This window comes from Gymnoscopelus braueri (assembly GCF_963280865.1).
Source record: "Gymnoscopelus braueri genome assembly, chromosome: 3".
NCBI classification, from domain to species: Eukaryota; Metazoa; Chordata; class Actinopteri; order Myctophiformes; family Myctophidae; genus Gymnoscopelus; species Gymnoscopelus braueri.
In genome coordinates this window covers 17622187-17648391 of record NC_137612.1, presented here as the reverse complement: position 1 = coordinate 17648391, position 26205 = coordinate 17622187, and the positions used below count along the sequence as shown (strand labels likewise).

Here is a 26205-nt window from a genome sequence, read left to right as displayed (position 1 = left end):
TCTGGTTATGTTGGCAAGTTAGATTAGAATTCCCAGTTCATGTACAATATCTCTACATAGCTTCTGTGGGGAGAGTTCCTCTATAGTAGTGGTATCTCAGTCTATAATAGTGTCTTTGTCACAGAATTGAATTTGAAAGTCTAATAGTATCAGGTGCACTGGGCATGCAAATTTGCCTTTAAGCTGAGGTGACAAAACATTCAACTTAAATGCAACTCTTGTGCCAGGCTCTATATTTAGTGTGATGTTATCAGTTGATAAACAAAAACCTGGCCTCAAACATTCATTGTGTGTTGTTCAAGTGAACACACACACACACACACACACACACACACACACACACACACACACACACACACACACACACACACACACACACACACACACATTCCATATACAATTCTTGTATATGGTTTTTGGATCTAAAAAGGGATAAATAAAAACACAGCGAAGAGTTGATCATACTAATCGATTTCATTGACTACAAAAAGAAAATCCAAAAATGTTAAGAAATGGCAAAAGATTTCACTCTAAAACCTCACAATGTGCTGTGATGCAATATATGCAATAATAACATATAAAAAAACAAACCACTGTTTCACAGATTATAGTTCGTGGTATCAAAGCTTATCTATTAAGTAAACTGAAATGTACAAATGTTAACCACAAAGATCAGAAAACCTGCATGGTCTTGGGGCTGCAGGGTCCAAATTTGGCCTGTTAGAATGTGCTACAAAGGACATTTTAGTTGATCCAAAAGTCAGACAATAAGGCTTAAATGGCTTAAAGTTTATTTTATGAAGACTTTTCGATTTATTAGATCAACCCTATTCAAATTGGACATTATAATAAGTGTGCATATAGCAAACTGATTCCACTTGAAATATTTTTCAATAACATATAGAATGAATGTATGTATGTATGTATGTATGCAGTCTGAGCTATTCTGAGCCTGTTGGACCGTTTATACTGTATGCAGGCGACTACTACACATTGTGTCTATTCATGTGGCCAAGTATGTTTGAGCATTTCACGCTGAACACTGTGTTGCATCCATCATGTCTGAAAAGAGACCAAATCCAAATCTCACACTGCTTCTCTGTAGCTAATAATCAATGCAAACAGTGCTAAGATAGTACTATTTAAGATTCTGTCTCCTGTAGTAATGGAAGACCATTACTGAGGCTTAATGTTGTCCTTAATATTTGTCCTTTCTTTTACTCCAAATATAATCTAAATGATCTATATTTACTGTACAAAACAGAAATACTAAAATACAACAATACAGTAGTGTGTAAAACCACTACTGGTTTAAATGCTGTGTTAAATGTTCTTAATGATGGGGAGTAGGGCTGGGGCCACTTGCTTAGCACTGGTGGATGACTGATAACTTATCACTGAGGCCACAGACCCTAAACAATCCACCTGCTGCTGGCAAAGGCACTCATACACTCCCTGTCCGTTACAGACTAGAGGGACAACATGTACAGTTCAGGTACAGTATGCAAGCCTTTTAGACCCTAAATTATCATCATGCTACATTAAACAAAAAATATATTTGGATTTATATACACTGTAAAATCTTCATGTTAATTTAGCCCTGAGAGAGTACACACATCTGTACACTCTGAGTTACAAATGGATAAATGAATACTGAGGATTTTACTGTGTACTCGTTTAAATACTAAGCAGAATGGCGTTTTTGCTAGGTAAAATGATCCTAACAGACCTTTAGGTCCAGTATTAAAGCATTGCTATGTCAACTTTGGTCAAATTCCATGTAGATCATCACGTGAATACGCACACACAAGGGATTACCATTTCAGATAAATAGTAAATAATACACATATTGGCATGTGTTTTGTAGCTCATCATCATGTATGCGCTTGAGTGAAGAATTCAGGGAGACTTCAATTTATGCAACAGTTTCAGTTTAGTGAACATCTGGGCACTCATGACAAAGCATGTCATGGACATTCTCTTTCTCTTTGAGCTTTAGGAGCACTTTTAGTATATCATTCATAAACATCAATCAGTCACTCATGTCTCTTGCTGGGTATGCAGGGCATTTATGATAGTGATAAACATGACAACTTATATACTGTGCATATAAATTATATACATATATATATATATATATATAACATACACACACACATACGTGTGTGTGTATATATATATATGTGTATGTGTGTGCGTATGTATATCTACAGTATATGATGACATTTTAATTTACCACGATGGAAACAAGCTTCAGCTTTTTTGTGATTAAATCCATTTTGGTGCTTTTAATAGTGATACTGTGTGCTTCTAAATGTTGCCAATAAAAGTACTCTATTCTATACTATTACAATATAAAAAATATATGAATATTTTCTAGATTATTTAGACAAATGCTGTGTGAACCAGTTTTCATGCCCTTGATTTGATATACTGACGCCCTGCAAAATCGGTGTGACTGCAGAATGATTTAGCCATATCAACTAAACATTACAGATACTAAAGCACAGAAAAGTCACTGTCCACTTGTCTAAGAAAGTGCAAAGCAGAAAGATAGATGTAGTATATTTATACATTTAGAACCCAAAAGGTTTAACATTTAGATATTCTTTGAGTGAGACCATAATTCATTCGCTTTTCCTTGACTGGCTTTATCTGTTTCTGCCGCCAGCTAAGCTTTGGGGAAATGGTAACAAATGACAGGGATAGATTAGTAACCACAGGCCAGATCCAACTCGCATGTTAGTAGGCTGTCCGTTGGTGGTCTTCTCTCTCCTTTTCTTTTTTCTCTTCTCCCATCCATCCTGTTTTACTCACATTTAAATTGTCCCTAGTTGCAAACCTATGAGATATACTAATACTGTACATAGGACACCATGTTGGTGTTTTGAGAGACCACATGGATGACATTGTGCATTCAAACCCTTTGACAAACCCAATTGTTTGTAGAGAACATGACAAAAAGGATGAGAAGTATACAATTTCTTACTAGACTTCTCTGGGTAGACAGTACAGTCTGCCCCATGTAGTTAATACAACAGTAAGTGACGAAATACAAAAGCCTGTATAATAATTAGCTTGCACTGTTACTGTCATGTCATAATAAACGTCATAATATGCAATTTCTTCAGAGACTTGGTAACCAAGCACCCCCTAATGGTAAAACAAAAAACTTCAGCCACATACACTTCCAGGTCTACTGAAGAGATGTGAACATTCATTTCATTAACTGTTTGTGTAAAAGCATTTAAGTTTAAGTAACAAATTATCTAAAAAGATTTCATTGTGATTTGTTGCTCACAAATCACACAATTACCGCAGCAAAGCACACACAGCAGCATAATAAAATATGTAATTTAATTTGAAGCATGCTTGAAACTATTACAGCACCAAAAATAAAATATAAAATGAAATAGAACTTATATTATCTGTCACAAATCCATTTGTAAATAATTAAAATTGGTCCCTTGGTGTAAAGATAAGGATTCCCCCCCCCCCCCCATCCATTCTTAGCTTATCTGATACCTTTTAAAGCCTCTAATTGAGTATAAAACACCATTTCCAACAAACAATGAAAAAATAAAAGTGATCAATAATAATAATAATAAAAAATTAGGCTATAACAGAGCTTTGCTGTGTATAAAAGAATGATGTCACAGGACAGGCAGAGTGAGAAATGACTCCCCAGGCTATTATGGGTATTCCCACAAACTGCCATAGCCAATCGAGATCAGTGCACAATCAGACTGGGATTTTGTAAACATAGAAATATTCTGTTTTGTTTTTGTTGACGTGGCATTACACAGTATGCACATGGGGTAAACGAGAGACAACTCATGGTCCTCCACTTCACTGGCCTTTCTTTACAATGAGAGTGCAGAGCAACGCTCCTGTAAGCAGCATCCCACCCACAAGCAGCCATCTTCTTAGGGTTTCCTGGGACCTCCTAGCATCCCTGGCTGCATCTCTACCAAAAATCTTGGTGAATTTATCCTGTAATGTAAAGTATGGATCAGACAGAGGAAGACACATTTTTTATGAGCTTTTCTTTTTTGTTTGTCTCTACACGGTCATTGTTTTGAATGATAAAAGAACCTGCGCTGTAACGGCTGCACTGCGACCCAGCGTGCCTTGTTTTGCTGTAACTGTGTACTTGTACCTGTGACATTCCATTGTAACTTGTATTTGTATTTGTGTTGTATACATGGCTGCTGTGTCGTAAACTAATTTCAGTGTGAACTGACAATAAAGTACTATTTGATTTGATTTGAACCATATTTGATACTGTATCATTAGAATTCCCTCTGCCTGCTCACCCATCCTCCTTGGCTCTGGATCCATGGCTCAATGTGGTTATCCAGGTATACGGTCATCCAGTCTGCGACGGGGGACACCAGAGGGACCATATCCTTTTCAACACACTCGACACAAAGGGTGCCCCCAAAGACAAACAGGCCCACTATGCGTCCCCAGTTGACTCCGTCCCTGAATAACTCGTCCATCACACCCTCAAAACTGTTGTAGGCAGTGGTAGGGGTAATATGGAACTTAGAAGAGAGGTCACTAAAGGCTTGTGTATAGCGCAGCTCAAACTCATCAGCAGCATACCGAAGAGCTGCCTTCAGTGCCTCTCCATTTGGAGAAGATAATGTCCCTAATTGGCTACTACCATTTACATTGTTCACCAGCAATCCATTGGTTTTGTCTCCTTCAGTCCTTTCACTGGCATCATCCAGTTTCAAGTTCCTCTGAGACAGTTTATAGCTTATGAAGAACACCACCAGTTCTCTGTTGCTGTACAACATAATTTCCACACACACTTAAAAGTTACTCAGACCTCATAGTTTCTCCTGCCATGGCCCACACACTTCAGTGGGATGTCCATCTTGTGGTTGGTAACTTCCATAACCTGGAAATGTTATGGAACAGGTAGAGTCACATAAAACTACAAAAGTAAAATGCCATGTAGATAACAGCCTCCTTTGATATCAGTCAGAATTATTTGTATTCAATAAAAAACGTTTTCCAAATTAACGTTAGCCCATTGAAATAGGATCAGCTTGGCAATGTTCCTTGAAAAGGTTAAGCAGGGATGCAATGCAGATCCCTGTTCAGTGATCAAAAAGATTGAGATAATAACCGGAATAACATGTATATAAATAAATACAAAAGGTGGTGAGCCATATCTGGAGACCATCCCCACTGTCTTAATGATTATTCAATCAATTATTCGATCAATCAAATAATCGTGAGCTGCGTTTTGTTTTAAATCGATTTTTTAAATATGGGCTATAAACAAATGAACCATTTAAGCGTTATATTAGTTTTCCCACAACAGTGTCATACTAAAATAGCAGATCTACAAGCTGACAACACTTCACATCACCACGAGCTGTTGAACTTGTAGATCGGCTATCTTATCTTCTGACATTTTTTAAGCTTTTCACCTATGACATGCCCAAAATAAGTATCGATTAATAGATAATTTCATTAAATTATCTAGTATATATTTTTTGTAATCAATTAAATCGATTAGTTGAATTTTTGCATCCCTATTGCAGTTAGCAGTAGCTCTGCTCGCTTAGAATGTCAGCAAACCAAAACGCTTGTTTGAGACAACATTATTATAGCCATAGATGCCATACATCTATGATTATAGCGAACGTAGTTAACGACGCTAACTTCAACTGGCTGCCATTACAACCACAGCATAGCTCCAATCGGAACCTCTCCCTCAGTCCCTCCGCTGTATAGCTCCGAGATGAGGTTCCACTGCGTAAGGTTTTGGCAGAGTGCGACACCGGCGAACAGTGGCCAACATTGTTCTTACCTTTTCTTACCTTTTCCCGCACATCGTATCCAAAAAGTAAAGGTATTCCCACCTGCTCTCAGATGTTTTAAATTTTAGCGGTCAAGAAAATGTAACCGACGGGTTGAAAGAAGCAATGAAGTCGCTTTTTTTAGTCAGCCTGTGGCCAGTCAACCCCCGTTCGCATGCGCTGTACTGCTCCCGTTCACATTGGAAAACATGGCACAGGCTGACTAAAAAAGCGATTTAAACGCTTGTTTCAACCAGTCACTTAAAATGTCTTAACCGCTAAAATTTTAAACATCTGAGAGCAAGGGGGAAGACCTTTACTTTTTGGATATGATGTGCGGAAAAGGATAAGAATCAACTATATTGGCCACCATTCGGCGGCATCCTACGCAGTGGGACATTATCTCGGAGCTGTAGCGGAGGGAGAGGTTCTAACTGGGGCTACCACCGACCAAGCAAGTTGGCATTTAGTTACGTAGGCTACAGCTTGACATTTTGATGAAATACGGTGCCATTATCTTATCAATAATACGTTATTATTACATGCGAACAGACAAAAGGCGTTCCGAAGCTAAACCTACTGACATCTCACTTAAAATACGTTCCTATTTATTAGCTAAAGATGCTAACTAGCTGGCTTCATATAGACTGCTACACGTTGTTTTTCAAATCATGCAAAAATAAACTGGATGTACATGATGGGAATGTTTTGATACAATAAACGCCTGTACTTACAACCGCAAAAAGAAGGCAGTTTACTCTCAAAGTGCAATTTTGGAATTACAAAAATGTGTCGTTGTGAATGTGCACACAACCACACAGCGTCACTTCTACAGCAATGTTGCCTGGTTTTGTAAAAGTAATAAGCAACCAGGTCTATGAAAACAAGCCCAAAAGAAGCGACATGAACACTTTAAACACATCGGCTATTTGACGGCTATTTGATTTCTCTCGTCATACCAGTAACCTGAAAGCTGATTGTATGACATTCTGTATAGTAGTGTGTATATCTGCCTGCCTCTTATATTTCATCATGATTTGTGTGCATGGGGTTCTCATCTTAAACAAGCGTAATGCTTAATGAGGGTTTCCAGTTTAGTAGACCTTGTATTGTGAATTTGTACTTCCATGTTGTTATGTACTGTCATGTACTATTCTCATGTCTTTCTAAATAAACTACATCAATCAATCAATCAATCAGACCTACAAGCTCACAACGCGGCATCGCTATTTTCAAAATAAAGTCTTGAAATAAATGTGAAACATTTTAATAACACAAATGTTTGAGATGTATAGGGGTCCCTGGCATAAAATATTTTCAGATGGGGGTGTGCAGACAACATATACATATTCATTTGGGGGTCTTTGATTGACATTAACATTTTCGAGAATCAGCGGTTTGAACAACCCCAAATTAAGCAACTACTTTAGAAACAAGCCCCACAAAACGCAAACCACCAATGTTTACAAGCAACTTGACAGGAGAAAAAAAGCCCAACGTCGCTTATAAGCAGACCTGGCAACACTGTTCTACAGCTGCGCACTCTGGAGGGCCTGACCATTCAGGCACGGTGACGGCAGTCATTGGCCCATCAAGACCCCAGAACCACGGAAGCCTCAGAAGCCTGGTGTCTAAATATGGTAATGCAGGACTTTCGCTTTTGCGACGCTACTGCGCATGCTTCTATCGTCTTCAACGCTAGTACGCCTGCTCCATTGGCTCCAAAATTGGAGCCAATCCATAGAGGTACTTTGGGGTGCTTCATGCGCTTGTGAGCAACTTTCATTGAAATTGATAGGTGGGGGCGGGGCAGTCCACCCTCTAGATATATTATTATAACTATGGACGGCAGTCATTGGCCCATAGACATATGTTTTTATGTCTCTGCATTGGCCATCATTTGGCCACATGATCTTAGTTCTCCAAGGTGAGCGGATGTCCCTCCTTAACTTTCTGCACCAACCGGCACATTTTCTTAACGGAAGCTGGTGCCTGAAGAATAAACTTATCATAAATAATTTTCACTATTTTAAATGAAATTTTCTCACACCCACGCAATCTATCCATCTTAGATATATCTATACAGAGGCTATAGATAGTTATCTAGATAGACAGCCATGCTTCCATAAACCCTCTTTTATTTGATAAAGTAAAGTGATACTTTAACTTATCATACACTGCATCTGATAGTTGGATGTGTGAATATCTCATTTGAAAAATAATTGAATTGTTTGGGGAAAATAAATAAACCGATATAAAGCCTTAGTTAAACCACGTCATTATGGTGCTTTGTGCTATAGGTAACATTTCCAAGTCATTACACTTCCTTAATATTATTCATAAATGTTGTAATCTCTAGGAATCAGGAATCCATAACAATACTTCATGTTCCTGGCTAGCATTACACAACTGACTATATTAATAAAAAACACTTGACTGTTAGGATCCAGTGTTGTATGATCTGCCCCTTGATTAAAAATGCCATTGATTCATTATGGATTAGTTAAAATGAAAATAATCCTGATATTTATTAAACAAATGTATTTATTAAAAAAGAAGTATACATAAGCAATTAGCATATTCCAACTTTCTAAATGTGAAATGACAATACAGCTCCATCTCACATTTGAGGGGGGGGGGGGGTATGAAAGTTGGGATATGATCATGTTCATAAATCTTTGTGACTAACGGTTAACAAATGAGAAACAGACAGTATGTATAATCTAATTAAGTACAATCCCTATTATATACAGTGTCACAACAGATGTCAGTTACAGAAGCCATACACTTTTGCATTATAATGTTGCCGAGTACCTCAGCAATCTTTTGTTTCAACACTTGAATTGAGGTCAAAATTAGGAATTACAGTATTTCTTATGCGAACCATGCCAGACCAATGTTTGTGATTTCTAACTGCCCATACTGTCTCATAAAGATGAGGCTATCTCATAACCAACAAATTGAAGATTCTCTCTATACCATTAGATTTAAGTACCTTTCAAATCTAAATGTTACCCTACCAAGGCACATTGCTAAGCAGGGACACTAACAAAAAGTTGTGTTTGCTTTCCCATCTTCCAGAGTGCTGATTTCTGAAGGCCCATCCATGTTCGTAGGGGGAATCACCTCAGGCTCTGACACATCTGCTGGCTCTTCAGAGACTTCAGCTACATGTTGGTTTCCGTCAATGTTTCCATTCTCAGTAATGCTACCCTCTTGTTCTGGTTCACTGTCTGAGTCAATTGATATGGTCTCTGTGTATGTACTAAGCTTTAGGGTGCAGTTAATTGTACCACACTGCTTGTTTTGGTCTGTGCTTGGAGTACCAGACTTGAGGCCCCCAGTGCCTGATCTGACTGTCGAGGTACCAGCCAACTTACTTTCCTCAAATGTCATATCATGCTTTAATTTATCGAGAGCTTGCATGTCAAATCCAAGCAACACAGCCACGTTCTTGGTCTCACATTCTTTCTCACATACCCTACGCTTGTCTGCAAAGTGGCTGGCAATATCGGACTTCCACAGCCAGAGACTCCCAGACAGCTTTTCCTCTTCCTCAGATGATAGATAGGGTCGTCTGTTGAAGTAGTTTGTGAGGAAGTTTTTTCGGGCCTCGTAAGTCTTGTGCTCATAGCTTCGAGGATCCAATACAAGGCCGTCAGATTCTCCCCGCTTCCCTGCTGTGGCGAGGGAAAGCTTTGAGTCAGAGTTCATCTTCATCCTCTTTGGGTCTAATGTGGCTTGGGTGGGTAGCTGCCGCTTGAGGAACCCAGCCCCAGAGGAGTTGAGAGTTAAGGCAGACTTAATACCCTGGCCTGCTTGGGACCTGCCAACAGCTCTGCATTGCACAAGATGCAGCGTGATTGTGGAAGCCACCATGTTACTTGTATACACGCCCAAGCAGTGAATACACTTGTATGTCATCTTTTTCTCAACAGGGTGCATTGTCTGAAGGACTTGGTGTCGTTCCCTCAGATGCTGAGAGAGAGCATCAGAAATGGGTCCTTTGAGGATGGTGAAGCACAGCGGGCAAAGAGTTTTCCCAACCTCGCCCTTGCCAGACAGAGATGCAGAAGGCAAACTTCTAGCATGTGCATCATTCTTTTTATCGATCATCTTCGGAGCCATTACTTTGACTTGAGGTGGATATTGGGCAGACTGATCTTGACCATTTATGGTCTCCTTCATATTGAAGGTGATAACAACAAGCTGTATGTTATTGGACTTATCTTGTTTGATTGTGAGGTCAAAGGTCAATGGGGATACACCAGGAAGACCAGCAAAGTCTTCAGGGTGAGCCTGATTCACATGCTCAATCATTTTCTCTACATTGTGGAAAGCAGAGTGGCATTGTGGGCAAGTAAGCCCATGAATTAACATGTGGTTGAGCAGTGTGTCACTGGGCAAATATCGGTTGCAAAGCAAGCATTTACTGGTGAAATTGTGGATCTTCATGATATACTTTGCCATTGCCCATATCTTCTTTGCCTTGTGTGCCTTTTCAAAATGAGCACTGTAGAGGTTTTCAGGAAAAAGCTCATTGCAAACAGTGCATATCTTCCACTTCTGAGTTTGGGCTGTGTTTACTGCTGGTGAGCTCTCTGTCAGAGTACTGCTAGGAACTGCAACACGCACTTGATGGCCAGCAATGGCGGATTGATTTTTAAGAACAGAGGGCCCCTGCTTTAAATGGCCCATGTTGCTTAGTGCATCAGACATAAGTGTGCGCCCTCCAGTCATCATCATAGATGCTTTCTGAGACATCCCTGGGAAGGCTTGAGACCTGGACACCATAATGTTAGCATGTCCAATCATAGTCGTCACTTGAGCACCAATGCGCTCATGGTACTCAACAACATGCTGCACCAATGCCTCATAGCTTCGGGTAGAAAACTGACAGCGCTTACATAGGATGTTGTTGCCATTCACAGTATTAGCACCATTTTTGACAGATGTTTCTGAAACCATGCCAAGATAGGGTGAGACAACATGCTGAAAATGTTCCCTGTAGATGTGCCTCCTCACAACATTGTAGAGAGGGTCCCTGTATGTGCATTTCTTACAAAAGTACATTGCTCTCTCTACATTATCCCCCTGTCTGGCTCTATCAAGCCATATTTTGTCCTTCTGCCCTGCAGCAGTTCCCTGGGGGGTCCCATAATTCTGCCTTGTTGAACTGGGTATGTGGAATATCTTAACGTGCGTCTCCATAGTTCTCTTGCTTGCAGTGAATGTGCAGTAAGGACAGTTGAGTAGGATACTGGTCTCAAACTCTCGTCTGTGTACATTGCGGAAGTGGTTCTTGTAGCCTGAGTAGTATTTGGAAGCAAATGGACACTCTGTGCAGCAAAATGGCTTGGATCGATATTCCTAAAAAGGATAAAAATCATTATAATTCAAAGACAGAAATGTGCTTTTGTTATGAATTTCACTCGGCCTAGAACAAAGGTGCATACGTTACCTGTGACTTAGAAGATGAAGGATCCCATGAGCAAATATCAAGACATAGAGTGCTCTTCACATACTGGTCAGGGGGACAAAACTCTTTGAACTCCTGTGTAAATGAGATGAAAACAAAAATGATGACCAGCCTGTTTTCTGCGTGAATACATTTAGATGTGATCAAGGTTGGCATTTTTGACAGGTAAGGTTTAACATAGCAACGTTGTTTTTTTTTCTTTTTCCTTTCTGCAGTCCATTATCTTTATCAATTCGTTGAGTTGTAATAGGTTCCATTTACTGTACCCATGTCTTGCCACTGCCAATTGTTTAGTGAGTTGAAATTGTATGAATGTATTTATTATTGTTTTTCTGTACGACTAGGCTAACCCCCCCCCCCCCCCCCCAACACATGGCACTCAGCTTACACACACATTTGCACTCAAATGACCACAATAGAAATAAGCTCTCAAGCTTTTTTGTATTTTATCCTTTTGACAAATATGCACAAATATTGTTCATGTACATGCATTTTTGTCAACTTGCTTTCTTTGTAACTTGTCTTCCCTGAGACTTAGTTACTGCTTAATTGACATAATGGTGTTAAAAGTTATTAGTTTAAACCACTTAAATTAACAGTATGCATTGAATTGCCAAATATCTCCATCTAAGCAAATAATGTAAATTCTTTTGAGATGTGTGTGCTTTCCTTTGGATTCTTATTTCATATAGTAAATTACACTCACCTCCACGGCCTCCTTGCAGTACTCCAGCCCAATGTCACCAAGTGCTTTTTTCACTTGCCTCCTGGCTCTCCGTATCCTTGTAAGGTTGTTAACAGGGAGCTGATACATCTTTCCTGTAAAACATAAATGAAACAAAAAAAGGGTAGTTAGCCACTGGATTAATCTTAACATTTAAACTTGTTACAAGTTTGTTTGACCACAGTGTTGGGATACAACTTATGCTTAACTCACATATTTTCTTATTGAACTCGCTGTCAAACAATCAAAAGGCCTACATCCATTTTAATTGACCAGAGACCCACTTCTCCACTTGGTTGTTTGCTATGAATGATGACTATTTTCACCCCATTTGACTAAAAAGGTATTAAATATGTTAGGTAGATGGACTTTATTGTCCCGAGGGCAATTTATCTTCATAAGCAACAACAAACAAACAGCAGTGGAGGTGTGTATCCAAGTCACCCGCAGAGCAGTGCCACAGGAAACGTTAACGAATACTATGATAGGGAGTATGGTCCTGCAAGAATCCTCAGTTGGTTGCACATTACATTACATTACAGTCATTTAGCAGACGCTTTTATCCAAAGCGACTTACAATAAGTGCATTCAACATAGGTAGGGAACGAAAACTACTAATCACCAGAAGTCCTTAGTGCATTATCTGCAAAAACAAGCAACCAAGAGTATACCTAGCGCTAAGGTAAAAGTGCAATATATCAGCTACCTATTTCCTTAAACAGATGAGACAAAATAGCTAAATCAAATGAGCATGAGCTAAAACAAATAAGTGAATCGACTAAACAAGATCCAATAAACAATCCAATAATCCAATAAACAATACAGCAATAGAAAACAAGCGTTCGTACAACTAGTTAACAACAAGTAGGTCAGGCAGAGAGGAAGGGTAGTGTTTCCTGAAGAGGTGAGTTTTCAGCCTGCGGCGAAATATGGGCAGTGACTCTGCTGTCCTAACATCAGTGGGAAGTTCATTCCACCACTGTGGGGCCAGAACAGAAAAGAGTCGTGACCGTGTGGATCGGCCAGAAGGACCCTTGAGTGACGAGGCAATCAGTCGCCCCGAGGTGGCAGACCGAAGTGGTCGGGCAGGGGTGTAGGCATCGACCATAGCCCGGAGGTAGTTATATTGTGCACAATGTTATTTGCACAGATGTGCATAGATAAGAGTAATTGATGTATTTTATATACCATGTATGCCTTCTGCACATTCGATCAATCCTGATTCTAAATGATCCTCCTCCCATTCCTGCTAAATAGATTTTATAACTGCTTTAAATGGGTTTTATCATACCTGCTGTTCTTTCCTGCTGCATTTTGTTATTTTATTTTAATTTAAAAAAATCTAAATCCAGAATTATTATCACCATTCTTGTTATATTGTATTGTTCTGTTAGCAGTCTTTGCAGAACATTTCCTACCAACATTTTGCTGCTTGTATCTCTGTATGAGTGAGTGGAAAACAACATTTATTCATTGTCTCATTTGGTCCAAAATTCCCTTACTGTTCTTGTACGGTATAGTGGCAACAGTGAAACACTGATCAATATAGCAATTAATGTAGTTAGTTGTAGGCTAGTACATGTAATAATGGTTAAGATTTATTAAGTATCAATCATTGGCCGACCCCCATATGGGTGTTGAGAACTACTACTACTAGTCTCTGAAGGGTTTTGAATGCTACAGATGCACTGCTGGGAGCTTCAGGAAGCTACAATCAATCCAGTACTTATTCTAATGAATACAGTGTTATTTTAACCAATCTGTATGGCAGAGTATCTTAATTCAATATAACTAGGACATCTGCAGTGGCTGGATGTGGTCTCCCTACCCTTGGTGTCTACTAGGACATCAATGGGTTGACAATGTTCTGTCTTGACAATGTTCTGTCTTTTCTGAGAAAAAAGAGCACAATAAAAAGACAAAAAAACGCACTGACTTTTTTTGTCTTTTTTATTGTGCTCTTTTTTCTCTAAGCACCTTAACGTCCATATGTATATCATGCACAGTATAAGTATAACATGCACAGTATACATACATTGCTGCTATGCTCAGGCACCTTAGTTTTTTATTATCTCAGGTACTTTGTAAATATGTAGATAACTTGTCTGGCCTTCTGTTGCTCTCTTGTTTTGATCTCCTTCCCACTTGCCCCCCCCCCCCTCTTCTTTCTATGGAAATTAACGTTGCGATGGGAACGATGTACAAAAACGAATTTCACCCACTTTTTTACCTTGTAAACCTGTGATGTGACAATAAAACTGATTCTGATTCTGTTAATAAAGTTATTTGAAGCAGAGGGCACACCAGATTGGACACTAGATGCGCCGCCATCTTGACTGTAGTTTGGACATCGTTGACAGCCATCGGGACTGAAGAGAGAGACAAAACTTACGGATTGTAGCTTTAAACTCAATTCTGTATTCTGCTGTGATTTGTTTGGGGATTTTTCCTCTTACATGTTGTATTGCATCCAAAGTGGCACGTCATTTGGGCCAATTCAAGGCCCGAGCGGAAACGGCCCTTTAGTTATCGATAGTCTTATCGACTATATTGACTATCGATAACTAAACGGACATTTCCGCTCTAACGTCGGCGTATGGCCGATGACGGCGGATCAAATAACAGATTCGACTTTCTTTGTTCCCATACCTCATACACAAAACTGGTCGATTCATTCCTTAATGAGAATGTGGTCATTTTGAGCATGGCTACCGTACAGTAGAATGTGGCTACTAGTGTAACTAGCTAGCTGACTAAATGGCTAACACGTTAGCAGCTAACATCCAGACAAACCGCCCGCATGTCGTCTCCTCTCCTCGACCACCAGCAGCACGAGATGACTGACTGAAGTTTAACCAGCTTCATCGCTCGCTCGCGTCGCTTGACCCCCAGGAAAAAAAAAACGTATTTTCAACAAAACCACCAAGGTTACATTTCAAATGTGGGGAAATTTACACTTTTCCAGTTGAAAATACGTCATTTTTGTCGAGCGACACACTCGTGCGACGAAGTATAAATGTGCCTTAAATCTCCCCCCCGTTCGTTGGTGAAACGACGTAATATGAAATCATACACGGGTGTAAACTCACCTTTCGCACGGGTTTGAGGAGGGAATGGGCCGCGTGAAGTCGCTCAGTGGATAACAAAGACACTAGGCGAGCCGATGGACGAAGTCAGTGATGTTCAAAGCCGGCTGCTGATGCTCAGCTAACCCAGCTAGCTAAGCTAACTAGCAACAAGCTAACAAGTCACATTTGCTGTGTTTCTGAGTGGATCCATAAATGATGAACTCGTTCATTCAAGCTGCGTAGCGGATCATCCAGTGGGCAATGGGCTCAGATGATCCTCCTAACTAACTGCAACCCTGACTTCACTACTGGCGAGCCATCAGGACCGTCTATGATGATCAAGAGACACCCAGCGAGCTAACGCTACCTATTCAAAGTAAGTCAACACTTGATCCAAAATGGCGACGGGAAAAAGACGGAAGTGATGGGGGGAGCGGGAGAGAGAGAGGGAGGTAGGAGTGTGTGTGTGTGTGTGTGTGTGTGTGTGTGTGTATGCATGTATGTATGTGTGTGTGTGTGTGTGTGTTTCAGAGAGAGAGAGAGGGAGAGGGAGGGAGTGTGTGTGTGTGTGTGTGTGTGTGTGAGTGTGAGAGAGAGAGAAGACAAGTTCACCTCAGATTTATAAACATTTTATTAATTGATTATTCTACTTTTCCCAGGTGGGGAAACAAACGTAAGCCTGTCATTTGCAACCCATACATCATAGCAACCTTAAAAAGTCAGACATCAAATATAAGATACATTTTCAGAGTAGCAAAAGATTGTGCAAAAATACTGGGGAATCCAATAATCCTGGCAGATATTTGATACTTAATGGCTGCCCTCATCCGAGTGGTTCCAAAACTTCCAAGACAACAGTGCGAGGTCCTGTCATCACCAACCTTGAGACTGTCCAATAATCCTGGTGAAGAACATTTTGTCCATTCACCTGGCACACAAACTGTCGAACCTTAAGAGAGAAAGTAAGGGTAATTATGTAGGCTTATGCTATGTATAATTTTGGTTGTTGTTCCATATAGCACGCCAAACCAGTGCACTTAAGTGGAAAATAACATCACCCACCCCCCTCCACCCATTTGCTTTGTATTTTTCTGTATACCATGAGCGATGAGTGTACTTTGTTGAATAGTTACCTTAACTCCAGCTGCTGCAGCAGGACCTCCAGGGTCAACCGCCTGGACATAACAGGGTGCCCTTCCTCGGACAACCAAGCCCCAGCCCACTGCTTCCCCAATCACCTGAGGTTTATCCCAACAACAGATGTATAGGCTTATGCCATTCACTGATACTATGCAGTCCATCTAGTCCTTGCCACTTCTATAGTTCTTGATTTGTGAACATGAATAAGTCTCTCAAACGGCTAGGAAGAACAGCAACTTGTCTCTCTTGATAATGTCATCCTACAAACCTAAATACATACATACAGTCATATCACCTCTGCTATTTTAATCGCTGTCAACATTTCCTTTTCAGTATAAATACATCTACGTCTTTTGTTTCTAGCCTTGAAAGAGTATTGTCATGTTCAATTATTGAATGACTTGCCACAGCCACACAATGTAGTAATAATAATAATAATAATAATAATATAAATCATAAAGCTCACCGTTAACACTTTTTTGATGAAGGGTGCGCCTGGTGACAGTAACTCTCCACATGTAACATTTCTTCGAAGCACTGCCACACCATCAATTAAACGTTAATTATACAAATGTTCATGGTATGGAAAATGAAAAATATCATAAATAGAAATTCTGTAACACAGATGTTGATCAAACAAAGCTCAATCCCTAAGTTTCAAGGATTTCTTTTTAATAATTGGTTTGGCATTATCTATTTAAGATCATGGATTAACATACTCTTGACGAAAGTCCAGAGGGGCCGAAACATTAGTATGATCAATAAATTATGATGCTGAACAAGAGCAGTATACAGGATCTGATGACGTTTCTCAAGACTTAAAATATAAGCAACACACTTGCCTGATTTTGGATTGCATCTCACCAGTGGGGCAGAAGACAGCTGGACGAGGGTGGAAAATCCCAAGGAAGGAAGCTGAAGGGAATTCAAGCTTCCACGTCGCCCATTGGTTGCGTGTGTCAAATCCTTGCTAGACCTTACTGTGAAAACAATAATAGTTATAATCATTAAGCAGTTGTCTGCAAACACCTTATGTTTAAGTGTTAGTTGTGCACACAAGACATTATTTTACCAGATTGGAATCCACTACAGCCCTCTTGAGATGGGGTCTTGCGTAGGCTGAAAGGACTGTCAGAATGGCTGTCCTCTGATGTTTGCATTGACGACGACCCCTCCTCATTGTCCCTCTCAGTCTCATTTAGGAGTTCAGACAGTCGGCGGCGGCGACGGAAATTTATGCAGAACTGATACAGTAACCCACTGTCAAAGAAGTTGTGCTTCTTTGACACTGAATGGTGGTTTGAGAGCACAGGAAGATATAGGATCAGGATTCATGGGAAAACTGGCCTAAACAGGGAGCTTTTTATTTGGGTTTATGTACTAGAAGTCCAACATTGCTGCTCACTGATGGCAGTCAGTGATGGTCTGCTCCTTTCTAGCGCTAGAGAACGAAAGGTGAAATGACACGTTCTCTCACCATGTTGAATTATGCCCTGCTCCTGCAAGGCACGGCAAAGGTCCAGAGCCTGGCGCCTGCTCTCTGCTTCTCCATTCTGGATGAGCCAGTCAATGAACTGGCAGCCAGGAAAGGAGCGCTGATATGTAACACCCTGCTCCTCTCTCAGCTGCAGAATTGAATCTTTGACTGCAATGAGTCTAAAGAGAAAAGGCACACAGAAAATATTAGAGACTGTACAATTACACGAAAGTATCTTGCCAAAACAGGAGACATTGTAGGACTAGAAACATTTGCTCCTCAGAGCACAGATCTCTGCCAGATCTGCTTGCCTACACAGGGCTGTGTCATGGCGGCTACATAGTAGTCCACCCAAACAGAAAGTTTGGACTGATATTTTATTGATAAGTAGTTTTTAAGAACGAGACCTTTGTGTAACTACAGTATATCTGCTCCAACCTGCTGACGTCACATCAGATTAGTTCTATATTCTGCAAGTCTTATTGACATCTCTCTTCCATCTGATTTACTGATGGAAGAGAGATGATATTGATTGATCAAAGAACAAGATTTTTGGGCAGGATCTCCTCATTTATCAACAGGAGTGCTCTGAGGACTCTAGTCGGAGCCCTCATTCAGTGTTATTTTGACTATGCTTGCACCTCATGGTACACTAGCAGAAAAAACTGCAGACCTCCCAAAATAAGCTTGTGAGATTGCTCCCCAGACCACTTAATTAGGCTAGGATGGCCCAAGGTGGAAGAAAGAGTTTTCTAGCTCTCAATGGGTCTGGTTTTCAAGATACTCAAAGGAGAAGTTCCCAAGTTATCAAACTACTTCTCCAGAGTAGGGGATGTTCATAGGTACCAAAGGGAGTTCGTCTGACCTCGTCCCCCCAAAAATTCAAGTCGCTTACTGTAAGTGGAATCAGTGGTGTGTTCTAGTTTTTTTTGGAGGGATACGATAATCATTCCCTGCACGCTAGCGCGTTTTCAATGAATGAAATGGTTTGTAGAGGGCTACGCTTGGGTACGAAAATGTTCTGCAGGTCGCACTACGTAAATAGCGTAACACGGTAGAACACACCACTGAGTGGAATGCTCTACCAACAGCCTTGAAAGTTTTAACTTCCCCATTAAGGTTTAAGGCTGACCTAAAAGCATGGCTCCATGAACATTTCATTTGGACGTAGCCAGGCCGGCCTCCCCCAGGGTTGTAAATGGCTGACTTCCTGTGAGTGACATCCTCCATGTGCCGTATACCTGCCAACCCCCCCCCCCTTTATGTCACTACCATGAATTTAATCTGTATATTTTGATTTTCTAAATTGTTGTGTAGTTGTTTTTATTGCACTTTGTTTTGTCCAGTTTGAGTGTTGAATGTTTAACAGACCACAATGGAAACAAGCCTCTGGCTTTTTTTGTCATCCATTTGGCGTGTTTTTTAACTTGTGCACTGCCTGTCAATTAAGTAATCAATCAATCAATTGATTGATTTATGATATCTATCTATTTATCTAAGACATGCAGAATGCATTTCATTCCGAAGACCCCCAATGTGATATCCATTAGACTCTAATGGATACCATGGACCTGTACCATTTTATGATTTTATCTGAGATCCCAAATTAATAAGATTTTGGTCCAGAATTCCATCACATATTGCCAATGGAATAGATCAAAACATGTTCTCTATTTGTACTTACTTACTTTCTTTCTTTCTTTCTATTGGATGCAACAATAGCCAAGTCAGATAATATATCCATTTGGCCAATCATACGGTTCATTACAGCTCAACAGTTTACTTGAAAACATAAATTCACGGACCCAATGCTCAGAACAAGAAAATAGTTTATCTCCTGAAAGGAAACGTGCGCTCCCTTCCCCTGTCTCCACTCGGTGTCACTGTTGGCTCTGGCCCAGGGTAGGCAGGCACTATCCCATGCAGGGATATCCAATTAAATCGCCTGGGATATCCAATTAAATCCAAGTCCTCTGGGAAACACAAGGTCATGGTGCCTTTATGAGGAGTTGCGTCATGATCCAACGAATCCAGGGGTAAATATTTTATTGTACGATTTATGGTTCAAGAGTTATAGGCCAAAAGGTGAAGCGGCCTGTTATATTGCCACCACGATGCCAATTTGACCTACTAAGAGTGGGCATGCAATGTTTCACGCTGAACGGTCCAGCGGTGCCTGGGATTAGCTGTTCACAGACGGACAGGGGGGGAAACATAATCTCCACCTCCCGGTCATTTCAGCCTGGCGGAGATAATAACTTGCAATGTGGGAAATCCCAAGTACAATTATTTAAATGATTATTAAAGGCCAAATCCAGATTTTTTGGAAAACATAAATTCTGTAAGAGTGGTGGATGGATGGAAAACATGTGACAAAATACATCAAATACAGTTTAAAAATAATTCATTTGGCTGTCTATTTTGTTGGACCTTTTTTCTTTGGTGGTGGGGCGACCCATGTTGTTTATGTTCACTGATTGGGCCTTTAAACATAAGCTCATGTCTGGTAAACACTGGTTTGTGTTGTTCAGAAAGTTAAAGAGTAATCCCACCGCAAACAAAGCACCACTTACTGTTCATAAAGCTTTTGTCCTCTCATGAAGACCATCACCTCTGTGTTGAAGGGAAATGTGCCATCATCTTTACGGAAACGGTACAGCAATTTTGCATCTTTGAAAACCAGCTGTTTATCACAGACTGAGGAAAGGCAAGATACATCCCCAGTGAGCTTTCATATCGGTGTGACACCTAAAAACTTCTTACTACATTTATATTGGTTCAGTTCTGTTTTCAAATGTGTCTTGTCCTTACCATGGTGAACAATGTCATGGTCCATGAGATGCTGCATGAGGCAGATAGCTGTGGTCCGATCCGGAGCTTCTTTGTGGGTCACAAGCCAGTCCATTAGTTCTTGGGCCACAAAACAGTTAGGATATGTGCGCAAGTGGTAACGCCGTTCCTTGATTAGCTTTCCATCGTGGAGCCTCAGTCTTGAAGTGAGTTTAAAATCCACATTCATAAAAGACAGGCATTAGATTCACTTCCTACTGTGTCGCATACTGTATATGAGAAGACTTAAGTCAAACATGCATTAACACTAAACAAACGCCATCATATAGACATAACATAACAAGTTAACATTGTTAACTTGTAACAATCAGGCAGTCAGTCTCTCTCTCTCTCTCTCTCTCTCTCTCTCTCTCTCTCTCTCTCTCTCTCTCTCTCTCTCTCTCTCTCTCTCTCTCTCTCTCTCCTCTCTCTGTCTCTCTCCTCTCTCTGTCTCTTTCTTTATCTCCATACCTGAGTTGTTCTCCGGCAATCATAACTTCAGCCTTGTGTAGTCTTGTCATGAGTTTTCTCCTGATGGTGCTTATTTGCTCCATGTTTGTTCTCTGCCACTGGACTAGAAAGCTAACTCGTCTGTATGGTCCTTTATATTTACCAAATAGCCCGGAAAATAAACAGAACCCTTTTGCCATGTGGGATGGGTGTTATGTGTACACACACACACACACACACACACACACACACACACACACACACACACACACACACACACACACACACACACACACACACACACACACACACACACACATACTGCAACAGTAACAGTCCCCTCGGTTGTTGCATAGAATTACTACCTCTGTTTAATCATTCTTAAAGGGTTAGTTCAGATTTTTTTAGTATTTTCTGTAGGAAATACTTACCATTAATGTAGTGGTTGCAAAGGTATTAATTGATTGCCCGAGTCCCGTGGTCAGAGTTATGGTCCGATTCTGATGAATATGAAGTAGTTCCGGTAGATTAGTAGATTTGGTGGGGGCCGCTCATTAAAAATAAATAATCTTAAAAAACTAGCGTCATTTGTATTGTTGACCTATTTCTACCATATAGTGCAGGTTTCGTTCAATTTCGACCCCTGTCACATGGTACTATTTTTTGTGTCATATATTTTGTGTGTGAGTAGGCTGCCGCGGCGTAGTGATTCTGGACACAAACATTAGTACCATGTGACAGAGGGGTCAACATTGAACGAAACCTGCACTATATGGTAGAAATAGGTCAACAATACAAATGATGCTAGTTTTTTTAATTTATTTATTTTTAATGAGCGGCCCCCACCAAATCTACTAATCTACCGGAACTACTTCATATTCATCAGAACCGGACCATAACTCTGACCACGGGACTCGGGCAATCAATTAATACCTTTGCAACCACTACATTAATGGCAAGTATTTCCTACAGAAAATACTCAAAAAATCTGAACTAACCCTTTAAATTATTCTCATCACAGAACTCATTTTAAAACAACAATAAAACAAAAGATGAAATTTTATGAGATAAAGGAATAAAAGTAATAATTAGAATAATAGGCTATCTCAGATTTATAATAAGTCTTTAGTACCCAAAGACGCTTTACATGGGAGATCTACAACTCAGATGGAGAAGCAGCGAATAAACAGATGCCAGTGTCCTCTCACATCCTGAAGTAATTTGAAATATTTTTTTATCAAGCATTATACTGTAAGTATAGACAATAATATTTGAACATCTTGTTGCTATCAGAAATATTACGAAAATCTGGTAATTTAAAAGTATTGACTCAATGTCCACTGATTGTCAATTGAAAAAGAGAAATTGAGTTGCTGTTAAATACCTAAAATGTTAATTGTAATCATAAAATATGATCAGATACTGTCACAGGTTAGATTGAAACAGAGAAGCGCTTTCACCTGAAACATTAGAGAGATCAGTTCTACTTCATATACAGTAGAAACGGGATGACAGTTATTAAGTAAGAATTATTCTAGGTGAGAAAAACACAGTAGTCAACCTAGATACAGTGAGTGACCAAGACAAACACACTCATACACACACACACACACACACACACACACACACACACACACACACACACACACACACACACACACACACACACACACACACACACACACCACACACGTATGGACACACGCATGCACGCGCGCACGCACGCACGCACACACACGCATGCACACAAAGCAGTACTGCTCCAAATTAGTTGTTTTTTTCCAATGAAAATGACAGAAAAAGGTGATTATTTAGATAAAATCTTGCTGGAGAATTATGGCAGCAGTCAGCACTTATTTTTAGGCACAAGCTCAGCAGAAATGGCACCAGCAGTCACGGATAGTGACCACAAGGTGTCAGTATTGGCCCATGTATCCTCACAAAATCAACAGCGCATCCTTTTTGTTGGATGGAAATAGTGGCCATGCCATATTTTTTAAACACAAATGTATAGAGATATTCCACTACCGCATATTTAAATGGTTGTTACAACTATTTTAAGTTGGCAAAATCCGGGGTGACATTTTAATGGGATGTCCCGGGAAATGAATTCAAGTAGGCTAAAGCCTATTAGTCCAAGTGGATTTTTGCTGGTGGAGCCAGCTTAACGACAAGTAGCCTATAATATATCTGGCATCTTTACAAGCACGATGAGCAGTGGGACAGATAAATAGAGGGTATAGTAATAGGCCAGTCTAAAAGGCAAAAAGAAAAGGCAGATAACGCCACTGTCCGTGATTTTTTTTCAACCCCCAATATAAGAAAGAGTAGCCTACCATCACATCACATGTTCAGCCCCTTAAGATACACACATCAGCTTTATGCAAATTGCCCTCTTCACTGTCTTTTCATTGGAGAGAAGCGCGGAGGTGTAGTCACTCTGAGCGCGTGACATCACACTGGAGAGCTTGCCTTATGAAGAAAGTGCGCTTCTCCTGAAAAGGCAGAGGGTTCTCGTACATAAGGTCTTGTCCTCCGCTCTGTCACTTCAGTGGACTTAGCTTTGTGGCCCGTGGGTGACTGCCCACAGCTTTGCTCGGTCGGCATATACATGGCTAACTAGTTTACCAACACAATACGGTGGGACGTCTTTTTCCTTTTTACTATTATGTGTTAGCCTCATTTCGGAATTACTTTTTTCTTTCTTTGAAAGTGGCATTACTCCATTGACTGTAGCATTACGGAACTCCTCTGGGAGAGACAGATTGAATATAACAATTGATATGGCTAACGAAGCACATTTACACTTGGGACTTCCGAAAACTCCTATGGATTTCGTCAGCGAGTTCGAGCTGATGAAGTTCGGCGTGAAGAAGGAGGCGATGCAAGGGATCGAGCGCTCGTTCATCGGGGCATGCAGTCAGCTCCAGAGACCGGACTCCGTGTCGTCCACCCCCGGCAGCACGCCTTGCAACTCGGTGCCCTCTTCGCCGAACCTCAACCCCAACGAGCAGAAAAACAACCCCCCCGGCAACGAGCAGTTCTGGATAGCTAACAACGGGGGTTACCCTCAGCAAATGTATCCTCCGGGCTTCGGTCTGACTCACGAGGACGCGGTGGAGGCCCTCATCGGCACCACGGTGCACGGGCACCCGTCCGCGCCCCACGGCCACCCGCAGCCGTTCCAAGCCGATTTCGAAGGGTACGGCCAACTCAGTGACCATGCCCCGCACTACCCGGGACTTCTCCGCCAGGCCGACGGCCTCTCGGGTCACCCCGACATGCAAGACATGGCCAATGCGCACTGCCCCGACCAGTACAAAGACGACTTCGACGACGATGATGACTCCGCTCCCCAGTCGCCGGAGTCCCGTCAGGCGTTGCTCAGCCACCTCCACCAGCACAACGGCCGGGGCAGACGAGGCGGCGCCGGCGACGAACACTTCTCGGACGACCAGCTGGTCACCATGTCCGTCCGAGATCTCAACCGGCACCTGAGGGGCTTGGGCAAGGACGAGGTGATGCGTCTGAAGCAGAAGCGCCGTACCTTAAAGAACCGAGGTTATGCACAGTCCTGTCGCTACAAGCGCGTCCAGCAGAAGCATGTTCTGGAGCACGAGAAGACCAGCCTGGCCGGGCAGGTGGAGCAGCTGAAGCATGAGCTCAACCGGCTGGCACGTGAGAGGGACGCATATAAACTTAAATGTGAGAAACTGGTGACAAATGGTTACCATGAAACTGGCTCTACCAGTGACAACCCCTCTTCACCCGAGTCCTATATGATGTGAGTGGTGGTGCTTTTCACCGATGGACTGATTTTTCCTATTAACGGTTTTACATGTGATATTTCACAAAATAATCGATTAGAGACCACTTAATTCTGCCTACCAGGTATAACTAAAGTGGGGTAATTCCGTATCTACCACTCAATTAAATGTAACTGAAATAGCTATACGCAGCAAAACTCAACTGGAGAGACACGCATGCTGGACATGTAGGCCTACTGTATGAGACTTTTTTTGTACAGGCTTACCTGCCTGCATTTTGTCTTAATGGAAACACTTGAAATATAGGCTAATATCCCCACGAGAATATTCACTTTACTATTATTAGAAAGTCATGTTTGCCTTATTCTCTATCAATTAGGCTACTTCTATAGGCTTTCATTGCTTGTTGTCGTGATTTTGCTTTGCTCAGTTATTTTTTTCTGTCAAGTGTTGTACATACGGTATATATCTCTGACAACACTCTCACCATAATGATATAGGCTACTAGAGATGAAATTTCCATTATTTTTATGAAAATAATTCTGCTGGACAGAAATGGTCCTTTTCTTTTGAAAGATAATAGTCAGTTATGCAAGAAAATGTATTTGACTGACTGACATCATTTTGTATTTAAATTGTTTTCATCTACTATTGATCAATAAAGCCATCATGACTTTGTACATTTGTGTCTCATCTTATCTCTCATTAGTTATGCATGTTCTCCAACAGAGCAGATATTTCCTCAACAATCAATATACAACAAAACATGTTTTATAATTTGCAATATGGACATGAAATTCATGATAGACCTAAAAGTTTTTTGAGCAGTCCAAGTTATATTGCCACAAAATAAATAATAATAATATTAATATTATTATCAACAATTAGTTATCAACAGCCATAATTATGATTATTTAAAGACAATAACAGAGACATACGGGGGAAAATATGTATGCGTTATATATGACACTTATAAAACTGGGATAATTAAATGACAAAACATTTTTTTGTGCACATACTAAATTATTTTCCATTATTCCATACAAAACAATTGCAACGCATGAATTTGGCTAGTTTGACCAGATATCACAAGCACTTTATGAAGTAACTTTTCCTTATAATATATTCAATCGGCATCAATGGGTATACCCCAGGTTTTTTACCATTATGTTAATATAATTTTACTGTGCTCGAGCCTAATCTTAATGTTTATTTTAAAATAATTTCCCAGATTATATGCAATTGTTCCTGCCATGTTTGAAAAACAATGCTGGAAATTGTCAACTGTAAGGTGATTGATTTTCTATTTCACGTTATTATGGACAGGTGGAAAGTCATCAACTCTTACTTTAAACTTAATTTAGATTTTTGGGACCAGAATTTTAAAAACTAATCACAGGGAAAGGTCATCCATACAGAGGATGTGGTGTCGGAGGAATGTTTTTTCAGGCA

The 26205-nt window shown here is 40.6% G+C and overlaps 4 protein-coding genes across 4 annotated transcripts; 1 reads left to right on the top strand and 3 right to left on the bottom strand.

The window, feature by feature from the left end:
- Positions 1-3339: 3339 nt before the first annotated feature.
- On the bottom strand, positions 3340-6649 carry LOC308082634 (bcl-2-like protein 1). Its single transcript, XM_080424514.1, has 3 exons — positions 6554-6649; positions 4317-4909; positions 3340-3993 (listed from the first exon to the last, which is right to left on the bottom strand). Exons 2-3 carry the CDS (start codon positions 4803-4805, stop codon positions 3850-3852), a joined length of 633 nt encoding a protein of 210 aa, XP_080280640.1. The 5' UTR covers positions 4806-4909; positions 6554-6649; the 3' UTR covers positions 3340-3849.
- A 1702-nt stretch (positions 6650-8351) lies between these two features.
- Positions 8352-15492, bottom strand: adnpa (activity-dependent neuroprotector homeobox a). The gene is made up of 4 exons (XM_080424483.1): positions 15112-15492; positions 12005-12117; positions 11281-11373; positions 8352-11189 (listed from the first exon to the last, which is right to left on the bottom strand). Exons 2-4 carry the CDS (start codon positions 12110-12112, stop codon positions 8865-8867), a joined length of 2526 nt encoding a protein of 841 aa, XP_080280609.1. The 5' UTR covers positions 12113-12117; positions 15112-15492; the 3' UTR covers positions 8352-8864.
- A 264-nt stretch (positions 15493-15756) lies between these two features.
- LOC308082628 (DEP domain-containing mTOR-interacting protein) lies at positions 15757-21134 on the bottom strand. Its single transcript, XM_080424506.1, has 9 exons — positions 21008-21134; positions 20519-20697; positions 20281-20404; positions 17708-17886; positions 17303-17518; positions 17073-17210; positions 16697-16767; positions 16224-16328; positions 15757-16039 (listed from the first exon to the last, which is right to left on the bottom strand). Exons 1-9 carry the CDS (start codon positions 21088-21090, stop codon positions 15914-15916), a joined length of 1221 nt encoding a protein of 406 aa, XP_080280632.1. The 5' UTR covers positions 21091-21134; the 3' UTR covers positions 15757-15913.
- Positions 21135-23331: 2197 nt separating this feature from the next.
- On the top strand, positions 23332-25433 carry mafbb (v-maf avian musculoaponeurotic fibrosarcoma oncogene homolog Bb). The gene has a single exon (XM_080423889.1). It carries the CDS (start codon positions 23770-23772, stop codon positions 24772-24774), a length of 1005 nt encoding a protein of 334 aa, XP_080280015.1. The 5' UTR covers positions 23332-23769; the 3' UTR covers positions 24775-25433.
- The last annotated feature ends 772 nt before the right edge of the window (positions 25434-26205 follow it).

Bases quoted from the DNA above. Each gene is read 5' to 3' on its own strand.
- LOC308082634 (XM_080424514.1), bottom strand. From the start codon at position 4,805: ATGTTGTACAGCAACAGAGAACTGGTGGTGTTCTTCATAAGCTATAAA. The intron at 3,994-4,316 runs GTGAGCAGGCAG...TTTACATTACAG, and splicing joins TCCAGAGCCAAGGAGGATGG to GATAAATTCACCAAGATTTT.
- adnpa (XM_080424483.1), bottom strand. From the start codon at position 12,112: ATGTATCAGCTCCCTGTTAACAACCTTACAAGGATACGGAGAGCCAGG. The intron at 11,374-12,004 runs GTGAGTGTAATT...TCATTTACACAG, and splicing joins ACTGCAAGGAGGCCGTGGAG to GAGTTCAAAGAGTTTTGTCC. The intron at 11,190-11,280 runs GTAACGTATGCA...TATCCTTTTTAG, and splicing joins CTTCATCTTCTAAGTCACAG to GAATATCGATCCAAGCCATT.
- LOC308082628 (XM_080424506.1), bottom strand. From the start codon at position 21,090: ATGGAGCAAATAAGCACCATCAGGAGAAAACTCATGACAAGACTACAC. The intron at 20,698-21,007 runs GTATGGAGATAA...ACTCACTTCAAG, and splicing joins ATTGCCGGAGAACAACTCAG to ACTGAGGCTCCACGATGGAA. The intron at 17,887-20,280 runs GTAAGTGGTGCT...TTTTCTCTTTAG, and splicing joins GGACAAAAGCTTTATGAACA to ACTCATTGCAGTCAAAGATT.
- mafbb (XM_080423889.1), top strand. From the start codon at position 23,770: ATGGCTAACGAAGCACATTTACACTTGGGACTTCCGAAAACTCCTATG.